This window comes from Pseudoliparis swirei, chromosome 5 (assembly GCF_029220125.1).
Source record: "Pseudoliparis swirei isolate HS2019 ecotype Mariana Trench chromosome 5, NWPU_hadal_v1, whole genome shotgun sequence".
Classification (NCBI taxonomy): Eukaryota; Metazoa; Chordata; class Actinopteri; order Perciformes; family Liparidae; genus Pseudoliparis; species Pseudoliparis swirei.
In genome coordinates this window covers 13,392,817-13,412,857 of record NC_079392.1, presented here as the reverse complement: position 1 = coordinate 13,412,857, position 20,041 = coordinate 13,392,817, and the positions used below count along the sequence as shown (strand labels likewise).

The 20,041-nt window shown below is 43.0% G+C and overlaps 1 protein-coding gene across 1 annotated transcript in view; it reads right to left on the bottom strand.

Annotated features, from left to right (window-relative positions):
* The window catches only part of frem1b (Fras1 related extracellular matrix 1b), a 35,100-nt gene extending 15,301 nt beyond the window's left edge, over window positions 1-19,799 (bottom strand). Inside the window, exons 1-17 of the mRNA XM_056415094.1 lie at window positions 19,722-19,799; window positions 17,486-17,864; window positions 17,300-17,394; window positions 16,295-16,554; window positions 15,660-15,859; window positions 13,553-13,876; window positions 13,089-13,197; window positions 12,824-12,955; window positions 8,322-8,666; window positions 7,207-7,349; window positions 6,884-7,080; window positions 6,579-6,669; window positions 4,959-5,126; window positions 4,517-4,725; window positions 1,710-1,803; window positions 1,339-1,591; window positions 624-818 (exon numbers count right to left, since the gene is read on the bottom strand). Coding sequence (XP_056271069.1) covers window positions 624-818; window positions 1,339-1,591; window positions 1,710-1,803; window positions 4,517-4,725; window positions 4,959-5,126; window positions 6,579-6,669; window positions 6,884-7,080; window positions 7,207-7,349; window positions 8,322-8,666; window positions 12,824-12,955; window positions 13,089-13,197; window positions 13,553-13,876; window positions 15,660-15,859; window positions 16,295-16,554; window positions 17,300-17,394; window positions 17,486-17,722 — 3,052 coding nt within the window. The 5' untranslated portion in view covers window positions 17,723-17,864; window positions 19,722-19,799. The remainder of the gene's footprint in view (window positions 1-623; window positions 819-1,338; window positions 1,592-1,709; window positions 1,804-4,516; window positions 4,726-4,958; window positions 5,127-6,578; window positions 6,670-6,883; window positions 7,081-7,206; window positions 7,350-8,321; window positions 8,667-12,823; window positions 12,956-13,088; window positions 13,198-13,552; window positions 13,877-15,659; window positions 15,860-16,294; window positions 16,555-17,299; window positions 17,395-17,485; window positions 17,865-19,721) is intronic.
* Window positions 19,800-20,041: the final 242 nt, after the last annotated feature.

Genomic DNA, 20,041 nt, shown 5'->3' with positions numbered 1-20,041 from the left:
CACACACACACACACACATGAACACACACACACACACACACACACACGTTGGTGAAACATGGCTCCGTTCACACAGCCTGGCTGAGCTGAAAATGTCCTGTTTATCACTCCTCAGGTTTTAGTTAGTGCTAAAGCTAATGCGTGTTATTATAACCAACACAGATAATTACATTTACTGCCGGATCATGAAGTTTTAATATGTTCATGAATTAATTTAATACCCATCAGGACGATATGACTTCCCAGCAGAATGTAACAATAATCCCTCATGAAATATTTAATAATTCATTCATTAAATTACAGTTAAGAGTAAAATTAACATTAATAATAGTAATGCATGAGTGATAATAAGTTGATTTTATCTAAGATAAATAACTGTTTTACAGTGACGGGACATTTTTCTAGTTTTAATACTTTTATTCAAAGAACCTTTTCAATGCAGGACTTTTGCATACAGTATATTTTCAGTGTGGTATCAGAATAATAATTGGCCAAGCACGCTGTGTATTATTCCCTTACTTAAGTAAAAGATCTGAATACTACAGCAGCCCATATTTACAACTTTCAAAAGCCTTTCCCTGGAGGTAAACTGTTCCTCAGGTGTGTCATGACAGAAGTCTTACCCAGAGTGACGGTGGGCACTTTGTTGTTGACAGGGAGAACGATGATGTTGAGGTCGTACACAGGAAGTGTGCCGTGGAGAGGCACGGGTGGGGGCGGGGCGTCTCCGTGGCAACATCCATCCGTTCCTCCAGCCTCGCCGTCAGAGATGATGAGCGTGACGGTGTCGAATACCGACCCGGGTCCGATCTCTCCTCCTGAAACAGGAAACAAAAAACAGCATTTTGTAATGCTGTGAGAACGTGTCTGAGGAAAAAAGACAAGTGACACTAGGAGACACAAAGCACGCTTGGTACTGCTATCTTAGAATATATATATATATAAAAGCTATTATGTAGATGTTCTTATGGTAGATAAAACATGAGAAAATGTCCTTTAGGATACCCTTCTAATGGAGCTCTCTAGGGTGCACACAAAGAGAAATGTAATCAAGATAGCTCTAAGTAGCCATTTCAGTGGAGAAAATACCATTAAGGGCCCTTCAGTGTGCCCTTACAATGGTGAAAGTGGGATTCAGTGACCTCTAGGATGCCCTTGCAGCGGAGAAAAAAGGATGAAGTTTCCTCTTTAGTGCCTTTCCATAAGAGTAAAACATATTTTGATTGTGTGCCCTGATATGTAGAAGCTGCAGGGCAGTATCATATCTGCTCTACATGCTAGAAACCTTCTGTGCACGTGTGTCCTATGCTCTAAGGGAGCATAATAATGCTCCCTTACCTGTGTGGACATAGTAGACGTGTCCCTGCAGCACGTCCTGCTGGGAGAACTTGTCCACGGTCAATCCGGCTCTCTGCAGCTCCCCTCTGCCTGGACTCCGGGCCAGCATGTAGGTCAGTCTGGAGTCCTCGCTGTCCCGGTCTGTAGCCGACAGGTAGTCCACCGTTATCTGGACCTGCCCCGCCTCCATGCAGCTCAGCCCGCCCCGCAGCCCTCCACCCAGCTGGGGAGGTTCATCGTTCATCGGCAGGACCTGAGGACAGCACGAGAGAAATCACAGACTCAAAATACACAACAGAAACAAATAAAGTCCAAATCCAAAAATGTTGATTGATGATGTTATACATGATTTGGCGGGACAGGAAACACACCTGTATCGACAGGACGACGTCTACTGAGTTGAGACCGTCCGTCACCTTCAGATGGAGTTCATCCGCGGTGGTCTCAGAGTCGTCGTGGATGTACCTGCCACACAAAGAGCCACGCACTCCATCTGTCAGTACACCCGACTGAACTTACACAGTTTAGATTTTAGATAGAAAATAATTGAATAGTATCAGAATGTTTTCTAACTTTATTAATCCCCAGTGAGGGAAACACATTTGTCACCAAATCAACTCACACAGAAACAAACAATGGGCATACGTTCCACAGCACACAACAAACAGAAAACCCAGTACAATGAATAAATAACACCACAAAAAGCCATTTGATTCTACATCTGGTTATCTGGATCGTGGTCCATGTCTACTACTCATTATTTATAATTCCTGTCATACTCATTGAATGTGTTGTAACTCTGTAATGCGTCATTCTGTACACATTACATCTATTGCTTCTGTCCATCCGGGGAGCTCTTCTGTTGCTCTCCTGAAGGTTTCTTCCCCTTTTTCCCTGTGAAAGGTTTTTTTTCAGTTTTTTGGGGAGTTTTTCCTGATCCGATGTGAGGTCCTGGGACAGGGATGTCGTATGGGTACAGATTGTAAAGCCCTCTGAGGCAAATTTCTAATTTGTGATTTGGGGCTTAATAAAATCAACTGAATTTAATTGAATAAAAAATCTTCTAATAGCGTGGCAGCTTCTGGAATAAAAGATCTTCTGAGTCGTTCAGGAGAACACAGAGGCATCCGTAGTTGTTCCGAGTCCATTAAAAACACGATGTAATCGATGGCCTTCAAAACACACAACCATTGTTTCACTTAGCCCTCAAGAGGAGGTTTCACACCATTTAGCATTTTGATTTGGATCAAGTCTAAAAATGTTGGACCAAACGAGGTGTAAAAGCTTCCAAGGTTTGGCTAGCTGACAAACTATATGTCAAAGAGGAAACTCAAGCTATGAGAAAGGAAGAAATGAAGATATGTTTACACATATCTTCATCACTTATGTAATGGGATATCTAAACAGAGCATCTTGTGGGTCAGCTGCTTTACTAGCTCTCTAGCTCTTGATTGGCTGTAAAACGCCCAATTTAGCAAATTGGGTGACTTTGGTAAAGTATTGTGACCACAGCGTATACAGAGCCAGAAATCAAACATATGACATTGTAATAACACCATTTATTCTCCCCACAATACATTTGTTTAAATTGATTTGTAAATGTTATTTTTTTAGCCTTTTTTAAGTGTACTGAGTCAAATACCAAATACAGGGGCCAAAAAGTTTCAAAAGACTTGTGGGTACGGAAATGAGCTCACACATGGTCTGATAACTCTCATGCACAACTAAATACCCACATCCGAATAACACAGTCCCGACTGAATGTGTCGCTTCCTCCGGAGGTTTCAGTTTGTGTTTCCGTGGGCTAAACAGTGACTCCACGAGGATCCAGTCAGAAACAGATGCAGACTAACAGTTTCCAGAGGAATCAGTGCACGTGGGTCTGCAGTGTGTAATCATGGAACTGAAGCATGCAACCTTCTAATTAGCGTGTTAGCTCTCTGTGATAATCACATAGCTTTGATCATGTTTGGTCTCCATGTGTCACTGCAGTCAGTGATCCTGAAACCCACCCGGACAGGAACATCCATGTGGTATTACATCACAGTATTTTGCCAGAGATTTGGAATCACATTAACGTTCAAACTAATTTGATTTGTTTGGGTTTTTTCTTGTTTAATCAGCTTACCAAAATCCAACACATCTAAAAATGTCTATAGGGCTATATTTGTCTACTTTTTCTAAATAATTATAAAATGTAATCAGCTGAGCAATGGACATGTCGGCAATACTTATTTTGTATCATAATTATATTAAGTATTAATATATTCTCTAGACCCTCACTTTGAACTTAGAGACAAACTTAAGTGATTTAAATCTTTATGAATTTGTTAAAATTCTCAGAACATTTAAAATATTATATTTGCACTAAATTAGCGTTTTGCTACAAAAGTGTGTCTAGTTATTGTGTAAATTATAATGCCACTGGGATGTCCATACCAAATAAAGTCAAGTCAAGGTGGACATTTTCTGACGTAGTTAGTTGCAAGCTCCAAAAGCACTGGATCCTACATCTCCCACAATGCAACTTGATTACATTTCTTCACACAGCCCTACACCATATAATCAGGGATAGAGTGTTGGTATTGAATGATTCTATAAAACCCCAGATTACCTCAAATACCAATGTTATTAAATTATCTGAATGGTTCAGGTTAGGCAGCTAAAACACCTGGTCAGAGGTCAGTTGACCTTTCTGCCTGGTATATATATTATGGAGGATTCCAGAATATATTGTATATATGTAAATGTAAAAACCTTTCTTTTATATATATATATATATATATATAATATATATAAAAGAAAGGTTTTTACATTCTTACTTTTCTTTGCCGTTTTCTTTATTAATGTCTACAAGCCTAAATATATAAAGAGAAGGCTCATCGTTCTGCAAATAGTGCTGTGAAAATGGACAATAAACTAAAATTAACAGATGAGGAATGAGTTTGTATTAAAAGAGAACATAAAAAAATAAAAGCCTATGTTTTATATTATATAAAGGCTCCTTTAGAGCAACAGAAAACGTGCTATAACTGCTATTTGTTTTTTCTTTTAAATAATCCTTCGAATGCCCCTTTAACCATCACAAACACCTGGCAAACCCCAGCCCTCATCTTAACCCGAACCCAAGTAGAAGACTAACTGTAAAGGTGGAAGTTCAGCGCCTCAGGTGTCTGACCTGAGTCGGAGTCCTCTCAGGTCCTGGAGAGTGAATCCGTCTCCGTGCTGCAGCGCTCGGCCCTGCAGCTCCAGCCGGCCGTGTCGAGCCGTCCTCCGAACCTCCGCCCTCAGAGCCTCCTCCCTGCTGTCCCGGTCCTGAACCAGGAGATGCTCCTCGGTCACAAAGGCACCTCCGCCCTCCTCCACCCGCAGCAGGTTGGTGAAGGCCTGACGAAGCACACAGAGGATCAACCAACAGAGCTGCATTGTCAAATGTGGAGTTAAATGATAAATGCTAAATATTCCTTTTGGTGAATTTTCTACCAGATATGGTGGAATATTTAAAACTTCATAACTTCCAGACACACATCATCACATGGCATCGAAACCCCCCGACATTCACTCCAGTAAAATACGTTCATCACTCGGACTAACAACCCAGTCCTTGTTTGACCTCTGACCTCTGGCGCCTGGTCGTCCACGGGGGTGACGGTGATGTTGAAGAGAAGGCCGGAGACGGTGCCGCCGTGGTGGTCACTGACGGAGAAGACGAACTGGACGAACAGCGGCTCCGGGCCAATGTCTTCCACTGGAGGCATGAAGGCCACCTTCATGTGATGCACTGCATGCTGGGAGAGCACAGGAAACAAAATATGTTTACCATTTTTATGAAACTCCTGAATATATTCATACTCATTGATTATTGATCATGACTAGTGTTTCTCCCATGCCTCCACAGTAATCCACAACAGAGTAAATCCTTGATCAATTTAAATAAATGGAGGCCAGGTTTACCAACAGCAAAACTATATAACATGTCTCATGAACTCAAGTGAACACAAGGCAACGTATCACACAAAAGGTTTAGATGACATCCTACAAAAGGTTACTCCTTTTGTTTCCCTACCAAAGTCCATACAAATGTGTCAATTCACACTTGTTACATACATAGAGTCCTTTCAAAATAAACCTCCGTCTTCACACTAAACTTGGTTAGTTCGAGTCAACACAACTCAATGGTTCTGTTCAGGCAACAAAACCACTTGGCTCGGTTTAGGCTACACACATGAAGCTAGAGAGTAAGTTCAGTCGGAAGATGCATCCATACTATTGCAAGATCATCTTATTTCTCATACATCTGCCAATCACGTCTCATGCATTCTCACTCATTATTCACTTGCTGCCATTGTTTGGGGCTGTCAATCATAACACCAGCTGTTAAGATCAGCTGGTCTCCTTTATCCAATAAGCACAAGGGAACAATTACATAGTTAACCAATCATCTTGCTGCCGCCTCATTTCAATATGACTGTCTCTCTGCCTTCAGTTCATTCATGTTGCTGTTCCACACCCCTCCACCTCGGCTCAGCCTTCATCAGATCCATTCGCTTCATCAACTCATCATTCTATGAGCTCATCAGCACCACCAGCTCTGGACTCCACGGGGGGATCTGTCTTGTTGCTGATCGATTACAAAATCTCCCCGTAGAGTCCAAGCGCCAAAGACTCTGAGACTTCTTCGTCACATATTATCTGTTAACAATAAACATTATCCTCTCTTTATCTGTCTTGTCTTTCCTGATCTAACTACTTGGGGAGGTTTAGGCAACACAACTTCATGGTTATGTTTAGTCCACAAAACTACTTGGTTATGTTTCGGAATATATTGTAGTTTTGTGTAAAAATAACTGCGAAAGTGGCGTGACTGAATTATGCAAGTTAAGTGACAAATAACTCAACGTTGACTTCTTATTTTAACACGGGGAAAGAACGCCGGCCTCACGGCTGAGTGGTCGCTACGTCTTGGACCCATTCCCCTCTCCCACCCACCAGGTGCGTGTTTCAGCAGTCTGTTTACGTCCTTGTTCAAGATTACCTGGATAACGAACAAAAAAATGTCATCATACATTTAAAAATCCCGCCACATTATTTTTCTTGATTATTGCTGCGATAGCTAGATGAAACCAGCCTGCAGGTGGTGAATAATCACTACACTAACGGTCGTTTGGTGGGTGAAGTATTCCTTTAAGTAGGAATCGTGCTGCTTGTGTACATCAAGAGGCAGTTTATGCGTTTCAAACCTGTGTGAAGGACTTTAACACTGGCACCATGTGGTCCCTCTTCATGCTGTTGGCACTGTCTGTGGAGAACAGACGTCCTGCATCCATCAGCCTGATAATACAAAAAGAAAATACCAACAAAAATAAATATATATACTGTATTAACAGGTTTCTTTCTATTTCATGAAACAGGAAAGTGGGAATTTAGAGGTGATGGAAGGTTTATTTTCTCGCTTTTCATTGAGCCAGATTAGCAGCCTTTGTGCAAAGCTGGGCTAAACACATCCTGTACAGCAGAAGCAGTCCTGTCCTTGTCCCGTCCTTACCCAGGATGCAGTGGGCTGAAGCAGGGCTGCGTGATGACGTAGGTCAGGTCTGTGTCTGGATGCTCTCGGTCGACGAAGTGGAGGTGAGCCTGGGTAACGTAAACCACCTCCGTCTCCATCACCGTCAGAGAGTGAACACTGCCGGAGACCTCAGCCGGCAGCTGGTCCTTCACCGGGAAAACGTGGACCACCACCGTCTGGATCGAAAGGAAGGAGAACGTTACGACTACCACACTGTAGACATGCTCAAGAGAATACAAGTACTTCAAAGTTAAACGTACGTAAATGTATTTAAATATATTTCTATTATAATGGTGACGTACATATTTCTGGGAGAGGTTGGGCGGCTGGTGGCTGTCAGACAGCGTGAAGTCGAAGGAGTCCTCAAACTGCTCCTCTCCCGAGTGCTGGTAGTAGATCTGACCCTGGATCAGATCTCTCTGTAGGAAACTGTCCACGGGATCTCCTGCACAGTAAAACGCAGCAACAACATTTACGACCGAGCAGCCGGAATCACGAGATGACGGGCATCAACGCCATATCACCATTTTGTCAACCTGCGACAACTGTGAAGGAGATTAAGAACAAAAATCATTTCAGGGTTTCAGCAATACTCTGAATTTCACTCAGCCTTTGGTCATTTCTAAGTAAATCTGCAGTCTATCGAAAACAAATGTAACCTGATTACACTCCCCTTTAAAAAACAAGGCTTTCAGAGAAAAAAAAAAGAATTTAACATTTGTTACTGATGATCAATGTTTTATTATGTAATACTTTATGTTTTGCATTTATTGTTCTTTATTTATTGTAAGAATTTAGACTGCAAAAAAAACTCAGATACCATCCAGATAAAACCACACACATTATTTACTTACTCGAGCAGATTTCTTTTAATATAACAAACTTTTCTATTTAGAGATTATATGTTTACGATTTTATTTATTTAATTGCTACATTGAATGATGTTATGACCTTTCTAAGAATAAATAACAAGACATGTTTTCTTTGTATATTTGTATTTGTCATTTGTTTGTACTGTGGATAGACTCCATGATAACTGTGGTTTAGATTTCCTTTCATTATCTCTGCTGTTTGATGCAAGTGGGATGTGTTAATTCAAGGAAATGAAACACAATTAACAGTCACAATTAATGTGTTATTTGAGAGTGTGATTTTCAAAATAAAAGAGGGAAGCCATAACTTAAAGAGTCTACAGTGTATGCAGTACATACCTCTTTTTGCTTGTCAAAGAAATTTCTTAATTTTAAAATGTTAAAGAAAAAGTAAAAGTAAAAATATGATGGAACATCAAATTTGAGGACATGATGTCATTTGAGGCCTTTTTATTATTTCTATCACAGTCACAACCTTTGACCTTTATAACAAACCATACAAGTCTTTATTTTTGTATATATCTTATAATAAGCCCATCCCTCACCTGTCTCGTGGGTGGAGGTCTTGCGCACCAGCCGCCCCGCCATGGGGCCGGATGTCACCCGGTAGAGGATGTAGTCGTCGCTGGAGTCCAGGTCGGAGGCCAGCAGCGTGAACTCCTCCAGCCGCACGGCGCCACCCTCCTGCGCCTCCACCGCCACGTTGTTGATGAGGAACGGCGGCGAGTCGTCCTTGGGCAGCACGTTGATGGGGAACCTGTGGCGGATGCTGTGGCGGCCGTCGCTGATGCGGAAAACGACGTGGTCGCTCGTGGTGTCGCTGTCGGAGTGGTGGTAGACCACCACGCCCTCCCGCAGGTCCCGCACGCGGAACATGAACCCCTTCCTGCCTGGGCGAAGGAGAGCGCCATCAGACTGTACACATGTTTACATCTGGAGAGGAGGCTCTATAGAAACGTGATAAGACACTCTATTTCATTCATTAAGTTCAAAGTTGGACCAACCTAATTCAATTACTTCAAATTGGTAAAAGAAAAATGAATGAAGTGTTTTCCAATAAAGATTAACACAATTGCTTTACTTGTTTTCAAATCAATTACTCTATTTTAAAATGAAGGCTAATTGATACTTGCTAATATAGATTTAATTACGAGCTAACACAGATAAAATAATCTCTTATCTGATAATGAGACTTTCAGAACGGAATGTATTTCAATACAGTTGCAGTGACCGGAGCGATGTCCAACATATATGATCTATTGTCTTAAGACTTTGCATAATCAATATTCTGTCTTCATTTACATTTCATTGGACAGTGGTTTGGATCATCTCAAAGTGTTAAATAAGAATTATACAAGTACAAGAATTTACACATTTTTAAAATTTGGACAAATACTTAAATAATGTTTATGATTAAAGTGAACAATAAGAAAAACATCTATGTTCATCTATGTTTTTAGTATTTATACATTTTGTCTCAAATATAATAGTGTGGATCGTGAACTTGGAGAAGAGTTGGACGATAAAAGAGAATAAAACTTCTCTGGCCCACATTGACGGAATGTAGGCCGTGTCCATCTGTCGTCTCTCTGCTGCTGGCCTCCCTCGCGCTGGACATCATGCTAACCGCTAACTGCACAGCGTCACATCACTGGCGGACATGTGTTGCCGTCGGCGGACGGCGCTCTGTTGTTTCCAAAGCCAAAAGCTTCACACTCTTGATTCAATTAACGTCTCTAACACATACGCCGCTATTTTCTTTTCCCCCCTCCCATCGTCACTTGTAAAATAACAAGTTTCTCTCAGGCGCCTGAAGGCACCACAAGGTGCTAGCTGGGGTATAACATGGCGTCCTTCCCGGTGGCCCGCCCTGGGTTTGCTAGCATCGGGGGAGGTGGGGTGGGCCTTCCTGTCTCTCCTTCCCGCGTGCCAGAGAGACAGAAGGGCGAGGTCAGCAGACAGATTGAGAGAGACGAGCGGTCGCGAGCCCCAAACCTCATTAGCGACTTTACCGAGGTGGGCTACCGGTCCAAGTGGATGGAAACAACTTGGTAATTGGGCCCAAAGGTGGCATTGGGCAACAGGCCCATAGCGGAGGAAGTGGGCTGGGAGGTAGGTGTGTGTGTGTGTGTGTGTGTGTGTGTGTGTGTGTGTGTGTGTGTGTGTGTGTGTGTGTGTGCGAGCGCACACATCAGGACAGGCAGCCGTCCATTTGGCTGAAGGCGTTGGACCGAGCCTGCAGTGACTGTCCCCCCATGGAGGGTCAAGGGAGCTCAGAGACACAGCTCCACCAGAGGACCGCTTCCTCCGGGCCTGGTACACACACGTGAGCGGAGCACAGCCGAACGTGTGTTCCTTCATGAACAAGCGTCCAAAACGGAGATCAAAAAACAAAACAATGCTGGAGCCAGTGCTGCGGTGCAACATGCGTGGGGGGCTGGATGGAAACAAGCCTAGTGGGAAAAAAGTTTCAACAACCAGCCAACTACTCTTTACTCTTTCCCTGAACAGGTTTGTCAGAGAAAAATAGACGGAGAGAAGAAGAGAACTGAGAGTTTAAAGAGGACAATATGAGAAGCAGGATACAAAGACAATGAAGAGAAAAGAGAGGGGTGGGTGGGGGTTAGAGGATTACAATTGTGAAGTCTTAAAAGAAGAACTGGTTTGGATTGATTTTTTTAATCCGGTAGAATACGAACCGACCCACGGGAAGGTTTTTCCTTTGTGACACTCCCAGTCTGCAGCACTGTTCATGCCGCCAATTTCTTTCGTACTTGTTTTAGGTTCGATAAAGACCGGTGAAAGTACTTCAAAATTGTTCCCAAGTACAGTACTTTTTACAGAAATATTGTTGATTTGTACTCCATTACATTTATTAGATCCAAACCACATTTGGAGGTGGTCTGAAGTGCTGAAGGCCGCTCCTGGCAGAGCCCGATGGAGAACAACCGTCCGTGTTCCTGCGTCGAAATTAAACCTGATAAGAGGCCGGAGGGGCTCGAGGATCCGAGTCACATTTTGAGTACATTTGAATTTATATATAATTTAAGTTTATTTTTTGCTATTGATGTCAGTTAAGTTTAAACGTCAATATAATATTTTACACCCTAATATTTGGTGACTTTTTTATTGTTTCTTCAAGCCCCCTGACCCTTTTGAAAGCTTGGAACCTTTCAAAGGGGTCGGGAGAACCAGAAAATATCAATTATATATACGGTATATATATATATAAGATCCTCTGGCAAGATAACTGTGTAATATGGTTTGCATAGGTTCACCTTTGAGACTTTGCTCTCATCCAAATTGCATTAAGATACTGAATCAATCTCTAAACCGCAGTTATCTTTGCTGAAGCCCACTGCGAGGTGCTCTTGAAGGTCACCGTTATTCATTGTTTGAGGATGTGGCTGAAGTAGATATAAAAAAAAAGAAAAATGATGAAAGAGAATCAGCTGAAAACAGGCCTCCTCTCCCTCTGAGCTCCCCTCTGTTCCTATACGGCTAAAGCAGCCATGAAAGGTTAAATCCCTGCCTGAACCCCTCGGGGGTTGGAGTGGGGGTGGGGGCTGCACTACTCTGGTAGCATGAAAACCTGTTTGGGGACATTGCATCTGCTCCCTGTGCACGGCGGCATGAAATGTCATAAACCCTTCCAATCTGCTCGGTCCAGCTCCCCGTTTTGAGACAAAGAGGCCGTCTCTCAGCGTGCTGGGCTGGAAGGGGCAGACGTGGACGAGGGAGTGGCCCCCCCGGCCCCCCATCCTCCTCCGGCGAAGTGGCCGCGGCCCCATTTTACACCTGATTAGGAAACACATGCAGGGCCACTAGACATATGCTTCCCCAGCTATACCACAGTCCCTGACGGATGGGCAACACATGGAGGAAAAACGGCGGAAAAAGGCCAGAAGACGTTCTTTGGGGATTCCCAAGGTGGCGGTGTGTCGGAATACCAGCACGGGATGAAAAGGGCCGAGGTATGGGGACGGAGGATCAAACTGGGGTCATTTCTCAAAGTAATGGGACTATGTTTCTATACTGCATGTGGATCAATGTGTAAATATGAAATCGACTGCCTTTCATCATCTACACCCAGTTTGGGGGCGGCATCCAATCAGGAATGTGCTGAGAAATGCAGCTGCTGATGTGGATGGAGAGTCACGACATAAGGAATTTAAACTAACCAATACATTGTGGTTAATTATAGTGCAAATATTCAGATTATTTTTTGTTATTATTATTGTAGTATATTATTATACATTTCGAACCATTAATGTTTATTGTTGCAGCTGGTAAAGTTGGAGCTCATTTAAACTACTCTAGATACTTGATATGCTCAGAGCTTGAGAATTTCTGCCTGTGGATCTAAAATGTTTTATATTAATTTATAAGAGTACATCATCATTAATTCCTTGACTATTTTGCATTGTTCTCTGTATTTAAGTTCACGTTCAGACTATAGACTGCATATCAGAAGTGGACAAGGTCATCGTGACCTCCCTCATTCGTTGTGGACTGTCGAGTTCGAAATGTGGAGGAATGACGTAGAGACACTGTATACTTCTCTTGTAGCGACCTGTCAATCACAGTAGCCCCGCCTTAAAGCTTACTCTGACATGTAATGTAATGTAAATACTCTGCTTTATGGTCTATTTGATTCTAAATGGACCATAATTCACTAAATGAAAATCATGCTTTATTGAAGAAGACTTGAAACTAGAGAATGGAATGATAAACTCATATTTATAAGAGAGAACTAGATAAAAATGTTCATAGACTTCTATACAATCTGACATATTTTTGTTGCCGCCTCGTTAAGACTGCAGGCAAATCCAATTTGTTTCTCAGATGAGATCTTTACAGACGGCCCCCGCACGACTATTTGCAAGTGATCGGATCCAGACATCACCAACCTATCTGTATGGGTCGCTGTGGTAACGACTAAGGCGTGAGTGACGACGTAGCTATGCTAGTGACACAGATACACAAATACAATGCGGTAGAGTAAAGAGTAAAATATTCCTCTGAGAGATGTAGTGTTTGTCTTTACCTCTGACACTAAGGTGTCCATGGAGAGGCCCGTCCACAGCCACCACATAGACTGCATCGATGTTGTCGTTGTCTACGATCTGCAGCTCCTCCCAGGTGATTGGTCGGGACTGACCCTCCAGCAGGTCTAAACCTGAGACATCAGAGTTTGGAAGACAACGGCCTTTAAAGTTTAGGTAAACAGTATGTGCTCAGTTTGACTGTAATAAACGATGTATTATGGATGAAACAATGTAAAGGTTTTTTTGTCAGTAAAACCTTTGTACCCATGTTCCAGGAGACTCTGGGGGCATTTGTTTCTGTCGCCCGGATGGAGATGTGGACCACGATGGGTGGGCTGGTCATGTAGGAACGGTCTATAGCCTGGAACTCCACCTTACACAAAATGGATTTACAGAATAGACTGTAAATGTAATGTTTGACCATGTAAACAAAACATGTACATGTACTGAATTTACAACCAAAATTAAAGTAAAACATTTCAGGGATATATCAGGGAGACATTTAAATGAATGTATTTGGTAAGTCAAGACAAGCCAATACTTTAAACAAATTCCTCCTATTTTTCGATTTTGTCTATTCTTTTATTAAATGTTGTTGAAAAATAGTAGACATTTTTCTTCCTGAAAATGTAGTTTTTTTTTGATGATACACTTCATATATTTTATTGATATTTATTTTTTAGGTTGTATGTCCTGTCCACTCTCATAGTGAGCATAACCTCTAGTACCTCGTAGTTCCTGCGGTGTGATTGGCTGCTGTTGGGCGGCTGGTAGGCCACCTTCATCTCGTGGAGGTCCAGCCATGTGAAGGACGTGACGGGCTTCGTGTGGTCGTCCAGGTGGGTGACGTAGCCCTCGGCGGGCGGGGCGGTCATGTTGAAGACCAGCATCTCCTGCGGTGTCTCGTGGTCCTTGGCGTCCAGGGAAGCTGTGGTCAGCGGGGTGAGGATGAACTGGTCCACCTCCAGGATGAAGGAGGCCATAAAGACAGCTTGGGGCGGCTGGTTCTGCATCGCGCCGTGGATCAGAACCGGCAACCACACCGACTGAGCCTGCAGGGGCGGGGCAAAGGGACAGGAAGGTCAAGATATTCATTGAGTGTGTTGTAACTCTGTAACTCTGTTCATCTGTACACATGACATATATTGCTTCTGTCCATCCTGGGAGCGCGATCCTCCTCTGTTGCTCTCTGAAGGTTTCTTTACTTTTTCCCCCGTGAATGATTTTTTTCTATTTGTTGGGAGTTTTTCCTGATCCGATGTGAGGTCATGAGACAGGGATGTCTATGTGTACAGATTGTAAAGCCCTCTGAGGCAAATTTGTAATTTGTGATTTTGGGCTATAGAAAATAAACTGAATTGAATTGAATTAATAAATCATTTACTAATACAGCTTTAGATGACAGAGATCTAATATTTATAAGTCTACATTTAATTATCATATTGTGTTGCACTGCTATAATAGTGCTGTTAACCTTAATGTGGTTATGTTTTATGAATCCTCTTCTGGTTATTTTTGATTTAATTAATTGAAGTGGCCGTGGGACAGACACAGTCTCTATAGAGTTGTGGCCGGGTAAATGCTGGAATGGAGAAGGGTGCTTCTGTTTCCTGATCTAGAAGCAGACAGGTTGCTACTGATACCAGAGCCATATACGGTGTCACTACGTCACTCTTCCCCAGTCCAAATATGGTCACTTCTGTTCACTGGTTACAACATACCATTAACACCATTATACTGGGTCTGAGAGGCTAGAGGGATGTGCTCATTTAAAAACCATTATTTGATGGAGACCGGGTGTAGTTGTAGAATATTCTCTCTCTCCCTTTCTCTCTCCCTCACTATGTACAATAAATAAATAAATAATAAATAAATTGATATAAAATATATATAGCAAAAACAGATTGATATAGCCTGAACCACGAGCTTTGAACCAGTTCTTTTGGTTCTTTGCTGCAGCCGTTATTCAAACCTCCCAGCAGAAGCAGAAGGTTAGTGTAGGTTCACACTAGAGGAATATAAGTCACAGCTTGAACCTCTTCAATTGAACCACTGACTGACTCAACATTTAGAGCGGCACGTTGTGGTTCAATAATGATGGAGGGTCACTGACGCTTATCTGGACAGGAAAACAAGTTAAACATCAAAGTTCATCAGTGTTCTCCTCTCGTCATGTAACACTGTGGTAAGAAACTGAAGTTTGATTTATTTATTAATTATTCTTTGAGGGCCAAAACTATTCAAAATGTCAATTAAACATTTAATGTTTGAACTATTCTGCTCTAGTTTATTTTATCTCCGTTAAAATAGTTCTTAGTGAAGGAAAGAAGGAAAAACCTCAATAAACTGCTGATTTGACTTTTCAACAGCGGTGTATGTTTTAACACGTATCACTTAGAAATCAACACATGCTGCCACAACTTGTGCTGTTACATGTGCTGTTGGAGAGCGAGCCTCAGAAAAGACAATCAGACGTGTTAGAATTGACAGGTCTTTGTTAAAAAAATGGCACACTGCTTATGCGCGAACAAAGGGCCGTTTGACATCTTGGGTTAGTTTTGTGAGCATTTCAAACCCCTCCACAACCTCCTGCACGGCTTCCTTCCACTTCCACAGAGCTGAGAACGTGAAAGTGGGATGTCACCTTTTGACTGCCAATAAACCTCTCAGATGCTGATCCCACCTGGAAAACATCCGACTTGGAAAAGACCGAAGCTGCAGTGTGTCGCCTTTGTTCAATTCAAGAACTTCGGAGTAGCTTTGGCACAAGTTGTTTTCCCTCTGGCACACGGCTTCCTACACTGTGGTCAAAAGGGAAGCGGATGTTGTCTTTACCTCCAGCAGAGCCCTGGTGCCCTGCTCCCTCAGCTCCACCCTGATGGGGATGTAGTCGATCTCCGGCGACGGAGGGCTGAGGTGCTGGTACTTCAGACCCGAGCTCAGGAAGTCCTGGCAGCTGGTTTTGAGGAAAAGAAGCTCCTTGGTGTCATGGCGACAGGGTTTGTTCCCGGGACAGAGCGTCGCCGTCTCTCTGCCTGATGGAGGATGACAGGCCGTTGGAGACCAATCAAAATAGTTAATTTAAATAGTAAATCAATAAAAGTATGCAAAAGCATTCTTGTTACAGTCAGTATTTTATTTCTAATCATTATTTGAGACTTTTTTTTAAATGAGTAGCGATATTTATTTCACTAAATGTATCTTTTATATAATAAAATATAATTTTTTCATTTTTATTCATTAGTTGAGAATTTATTTTGATTTGTTGTTTTACTATAAACCACTTTGTAACTTTTTTTAGAATTGCAATGTATTGTTTCACTGAAATAAAACTGTTAAATAAAAAAACTTGTAATTTGATCAGTTACAAGAATCTTAACTGCCAACCGAGCCTTGAGCATCAGGACTGTTGATATGGTTACTTTTGACCAGAGGTGTGTTTGAGGTCATCAGTAAGCATTACGACATACCCTTCCTCTGCGTGGAGTCTTCCTCCCTCACTAGCTGACCCAGAGCCGGGACGCTGGTGTCGGTGGTCATCAACCTGACGATGCAGACCAGGTCTGCGGTGGTCCGGATGTTCAGGACAGAGCTGTCGATGGCGTTGGATAAACCATAGAACAGAGGGACCACCAGCGGAGTGCTGCCCAGCTCCACCACGCCGGAGACCGAGTCCACCACCCGCACCGGCAGAACCACCGTCTCCACCTGCGTGTCCGAGGCCGTGAACCTGAACACGGACACCACACAGCGTGTTAAAGGAGCATCTCTGGGATTTAGTTTCAATGTATTATTCCAAACAAACTGTTTTTTCACAATATTGTTAAATACACAGCGAGAAAGAGCTGATCTGGCAATTTCAAAAAAAAATTCCGGTTTCTATTTTAAATTTTTTAACTCTTTTCAAATCTATGAATCTGTGCATGAGCAAAAGCCAGAATGAATGAATTACTTTCGACCTGCAACTCTCAATCCCAAGATTGATGTCAGTGTGTAAATTGTGTTCAATGATGATGTTAAAAAAGGTGTTATTAAATAATTAAGAATTGAATCCCAATAAATCAAATCAGGACTTTCTGGAGTTCAGTGCCCACATCTAGCATTCGTTTGGTTTATTATTTCATTATTTTCTATTCGCTTTAATTTTTCATTTAATTTAGCTTTTCTTTAATTCTATCATTTTGGTTTATATTTCCACATATATTATTACATTTTATCAGATTATGTCAGTTAATTTTACGTTGAAGCTGTGCATACTACTCATAAAGTCAATATCAATATTATCATCAATCAACATAATTAGTTAATTGCATTCTTACAACAGGAAATATATTGATGCTTCAAATCATTTTCAACAAAATCTGCAGTGTTAAAAAAACACATATTTTTTTAGTGATGATGGGCCTAATCATTATTTCTGATTATCTCACTTGATAATTAAATAAATAGTTTAAATGACACAGTTGTTAACTGACCTGTAGACCCTGAGCATCACTGTGTCCTGGTCCAGCAGAGGACTGCCATCATGGACGTATTTCACCTCATCCTCCAGGAAGCTGCAGTCAAACACCTGCAGACCCCCCCGGACCCAAACAGCTGTAAAACCACTGTGCTGGTTCTGTCCATGTGTAACGGTGGAACTACAGGGGGCGTGTCCTCACCTGCGGGGTCAGCCTCCCCACCCTCTGAGTGACGGGTTCGTTCATCACCACCTCCACCTTACAGTCTGCGATCGGGCCTGGGCTGATCTTCAGCTCCCTCTCCGTGACGAACACCGACCGACCCCGAGCGACCTCCACGCCCGAGTTCACCACCACCAGAGCCCCGCAGCGGACGGATGTTGCCGCCGACAGCAAAAGCAGCAGCCACCCTAACAAAGCAGCAGTTACGGCAGCCATGTTGGATCGGTGAGGTCCTCTTGTTGCACGGGTTTCACGTGGGAAGTTGTGTTCTGGAACAAAGCGAGCCGATGGAGGACGAAGGCCGAGGCGTTTTCAGTCTGCTGGGACCCGCATCCTCTCCCCTTTTCGTCTGGTGTCACTAAATTACCGAAATGAAGAAATAACAACGGGGAAACTGTTCAGTGTTTTCTTATTTGACTTATTTCTGAACTCCGACAGTAAAATTCATATTCATCCACTCTGGAAAGCAATTCTCAGTTTTGGCTTTGTGTTGCCAAAATGGGAAAAAGATACAATTATCTGAATCATCCCAAAGTTTGACCATCTTTGTTGTTTGAAAGTCGATCAAACTGGGTTAAGAACTTCACTCCCCTCAGGGACAGAAGACACAGATCACGACCTTTAAAGTAGAAACAGAAAAGTAGAAAAGGGAAACGTGATCGACTTCCGACCAACAGCTGCTCTCTTTTCTAGTTGTTATGTCGGTCTGCTATTCGGTGCTGAACAGAAATGTTCAATGAAAAAACAAATAAGGAACCAGACAGGAAACACCTCCCTGCACTTCACATATTAGAGCCAATTTTAATATAAACAAAAAAAACAACGATTGTTTTGTGGAGCTTTAAGTTCAAACTAGATGAGGCAATTCCAATTTCAGACTGTGATGCATTTATAAGCTCATAAACCAAGCTGTAAACATGAGCTCTTACAATACACACACAAAGACACACAAACACACATTTCTTCCATCAACACTCACACAATCTGGTGATACTTACAACACAAACTTCTGATCAGCTCTGAAACTTCTCCAACGTCACCATCTACCCCTTACAACTCTTTATTGCTACAGCTCTGAATCCCCACGACTGCCCATAGCCAATAGCCAACCAACCCCCCCCCCCCCCCCCCCCCCACACACACACACACTTCCAGCCGGAAAATGCTTTCACCCTCCATTTCCCTTCAAAACTAATACCCACTGCAGGAAACCGGGGGTTAATCTGCATGACCTGCAGAGGTGCTGGAAATGGCATGGGACCAGGGTGGAGCAGGGGGAGGAGAGCAGGGGGAAGGCGGGGGGGGGGGGGGGGGGGGAGAGTGTTTTCAGGATCAAAGCAGGGCACCAACTGGAGCCGGTGTGTCACTTCCCATCCATCCAGACTAGCGTTGCTTCATTAGTTTGAGGTTTCAGCTGGATGTGTGTGTAAGTGTGTGTGAGAGAGTGTGTGTGTCTGTGTGTGTGTTCCCCTCAAAGTCACTGCAGCTCTGTGGACCTTTGTGTAGATTTGGGATGTTCCTCTTTTACTGTGGCGTTGCTTTTGAGTTGGGTAATTTGCATGCAATAAACTAAACGCAGTGGTGGAAGGTTATTTGAAAGTTAATGTAATTGTAATGTAAATGAAGTTAATGAACACATACTAAACTACCTGAAGCTAATACAAGGTACTTTCATTTTGGATTGAATTTGGCGGTCCCTGTGGACAAAAGAGGTCGTGTTCCCCGAGCACCACGTTCCCTCTAGAAAACCTCTAACTGTGCTGCAGCGAGGTCCGACAGTTTGCCCCACGCAGTCCTGGTCTCCAGCAGCGTGGTGTCAATGCCGGCTGCCGGCGGGGTTAGGCGGAGCAGTGAGGAGAAGCTATGCTCCTGGCTGGAGGAAGAGCTGCTTCTGCGGGTCAAAGGCCGCAGATCTGGTTCTGTCCACGGTGGGCTGGTCGCCAACAGAGTCCCCACTGAAGTCTGTACCGGTCTGATCTTGTCAGATTTCTTGCAGGATCCAACCAGGTGGTACTAATGATACGCGTTGGGAATATCCACAACAAAGTAGTCAAGCTTCTCACTGATGGTCTTGTTTAGGTCATATAGAGGTGGGTTTTGTTTAACACCCAGTTTCAGTTGTTTCCTTTGTGACGGTAAGTTTGGTCATAGCCGAGCACACTGAACAAAGCCTGTGTCGAATAAAATAGAATAAAAAAGAAATACCTATACTTACATCCCTGCTATCTCTCCAAGAGGAATTCACTTTCCAATCTCAACCTGCACAGCCGAGGGCCTGATGTCCGTCTGACTGAGCGTTGGATCCAAACAGCAGGACTGGTTGCTGAAGCAGGACGTCCGATAAACGATCATCCAGCTGCTGCGACGGCTGGAAGTGACTCACTGCTGCTCAACGGGAAACACACTGTCTGAGGTAAACTGACACAGTTCTCAACGAAACATGATAATTAACTTCAGATCTGTCCACAGTCGGACCCACACAGGTCTTTGAACACGGACGCTGACAGTTTCTAGACTGAGGCTGTATTCAGCTGC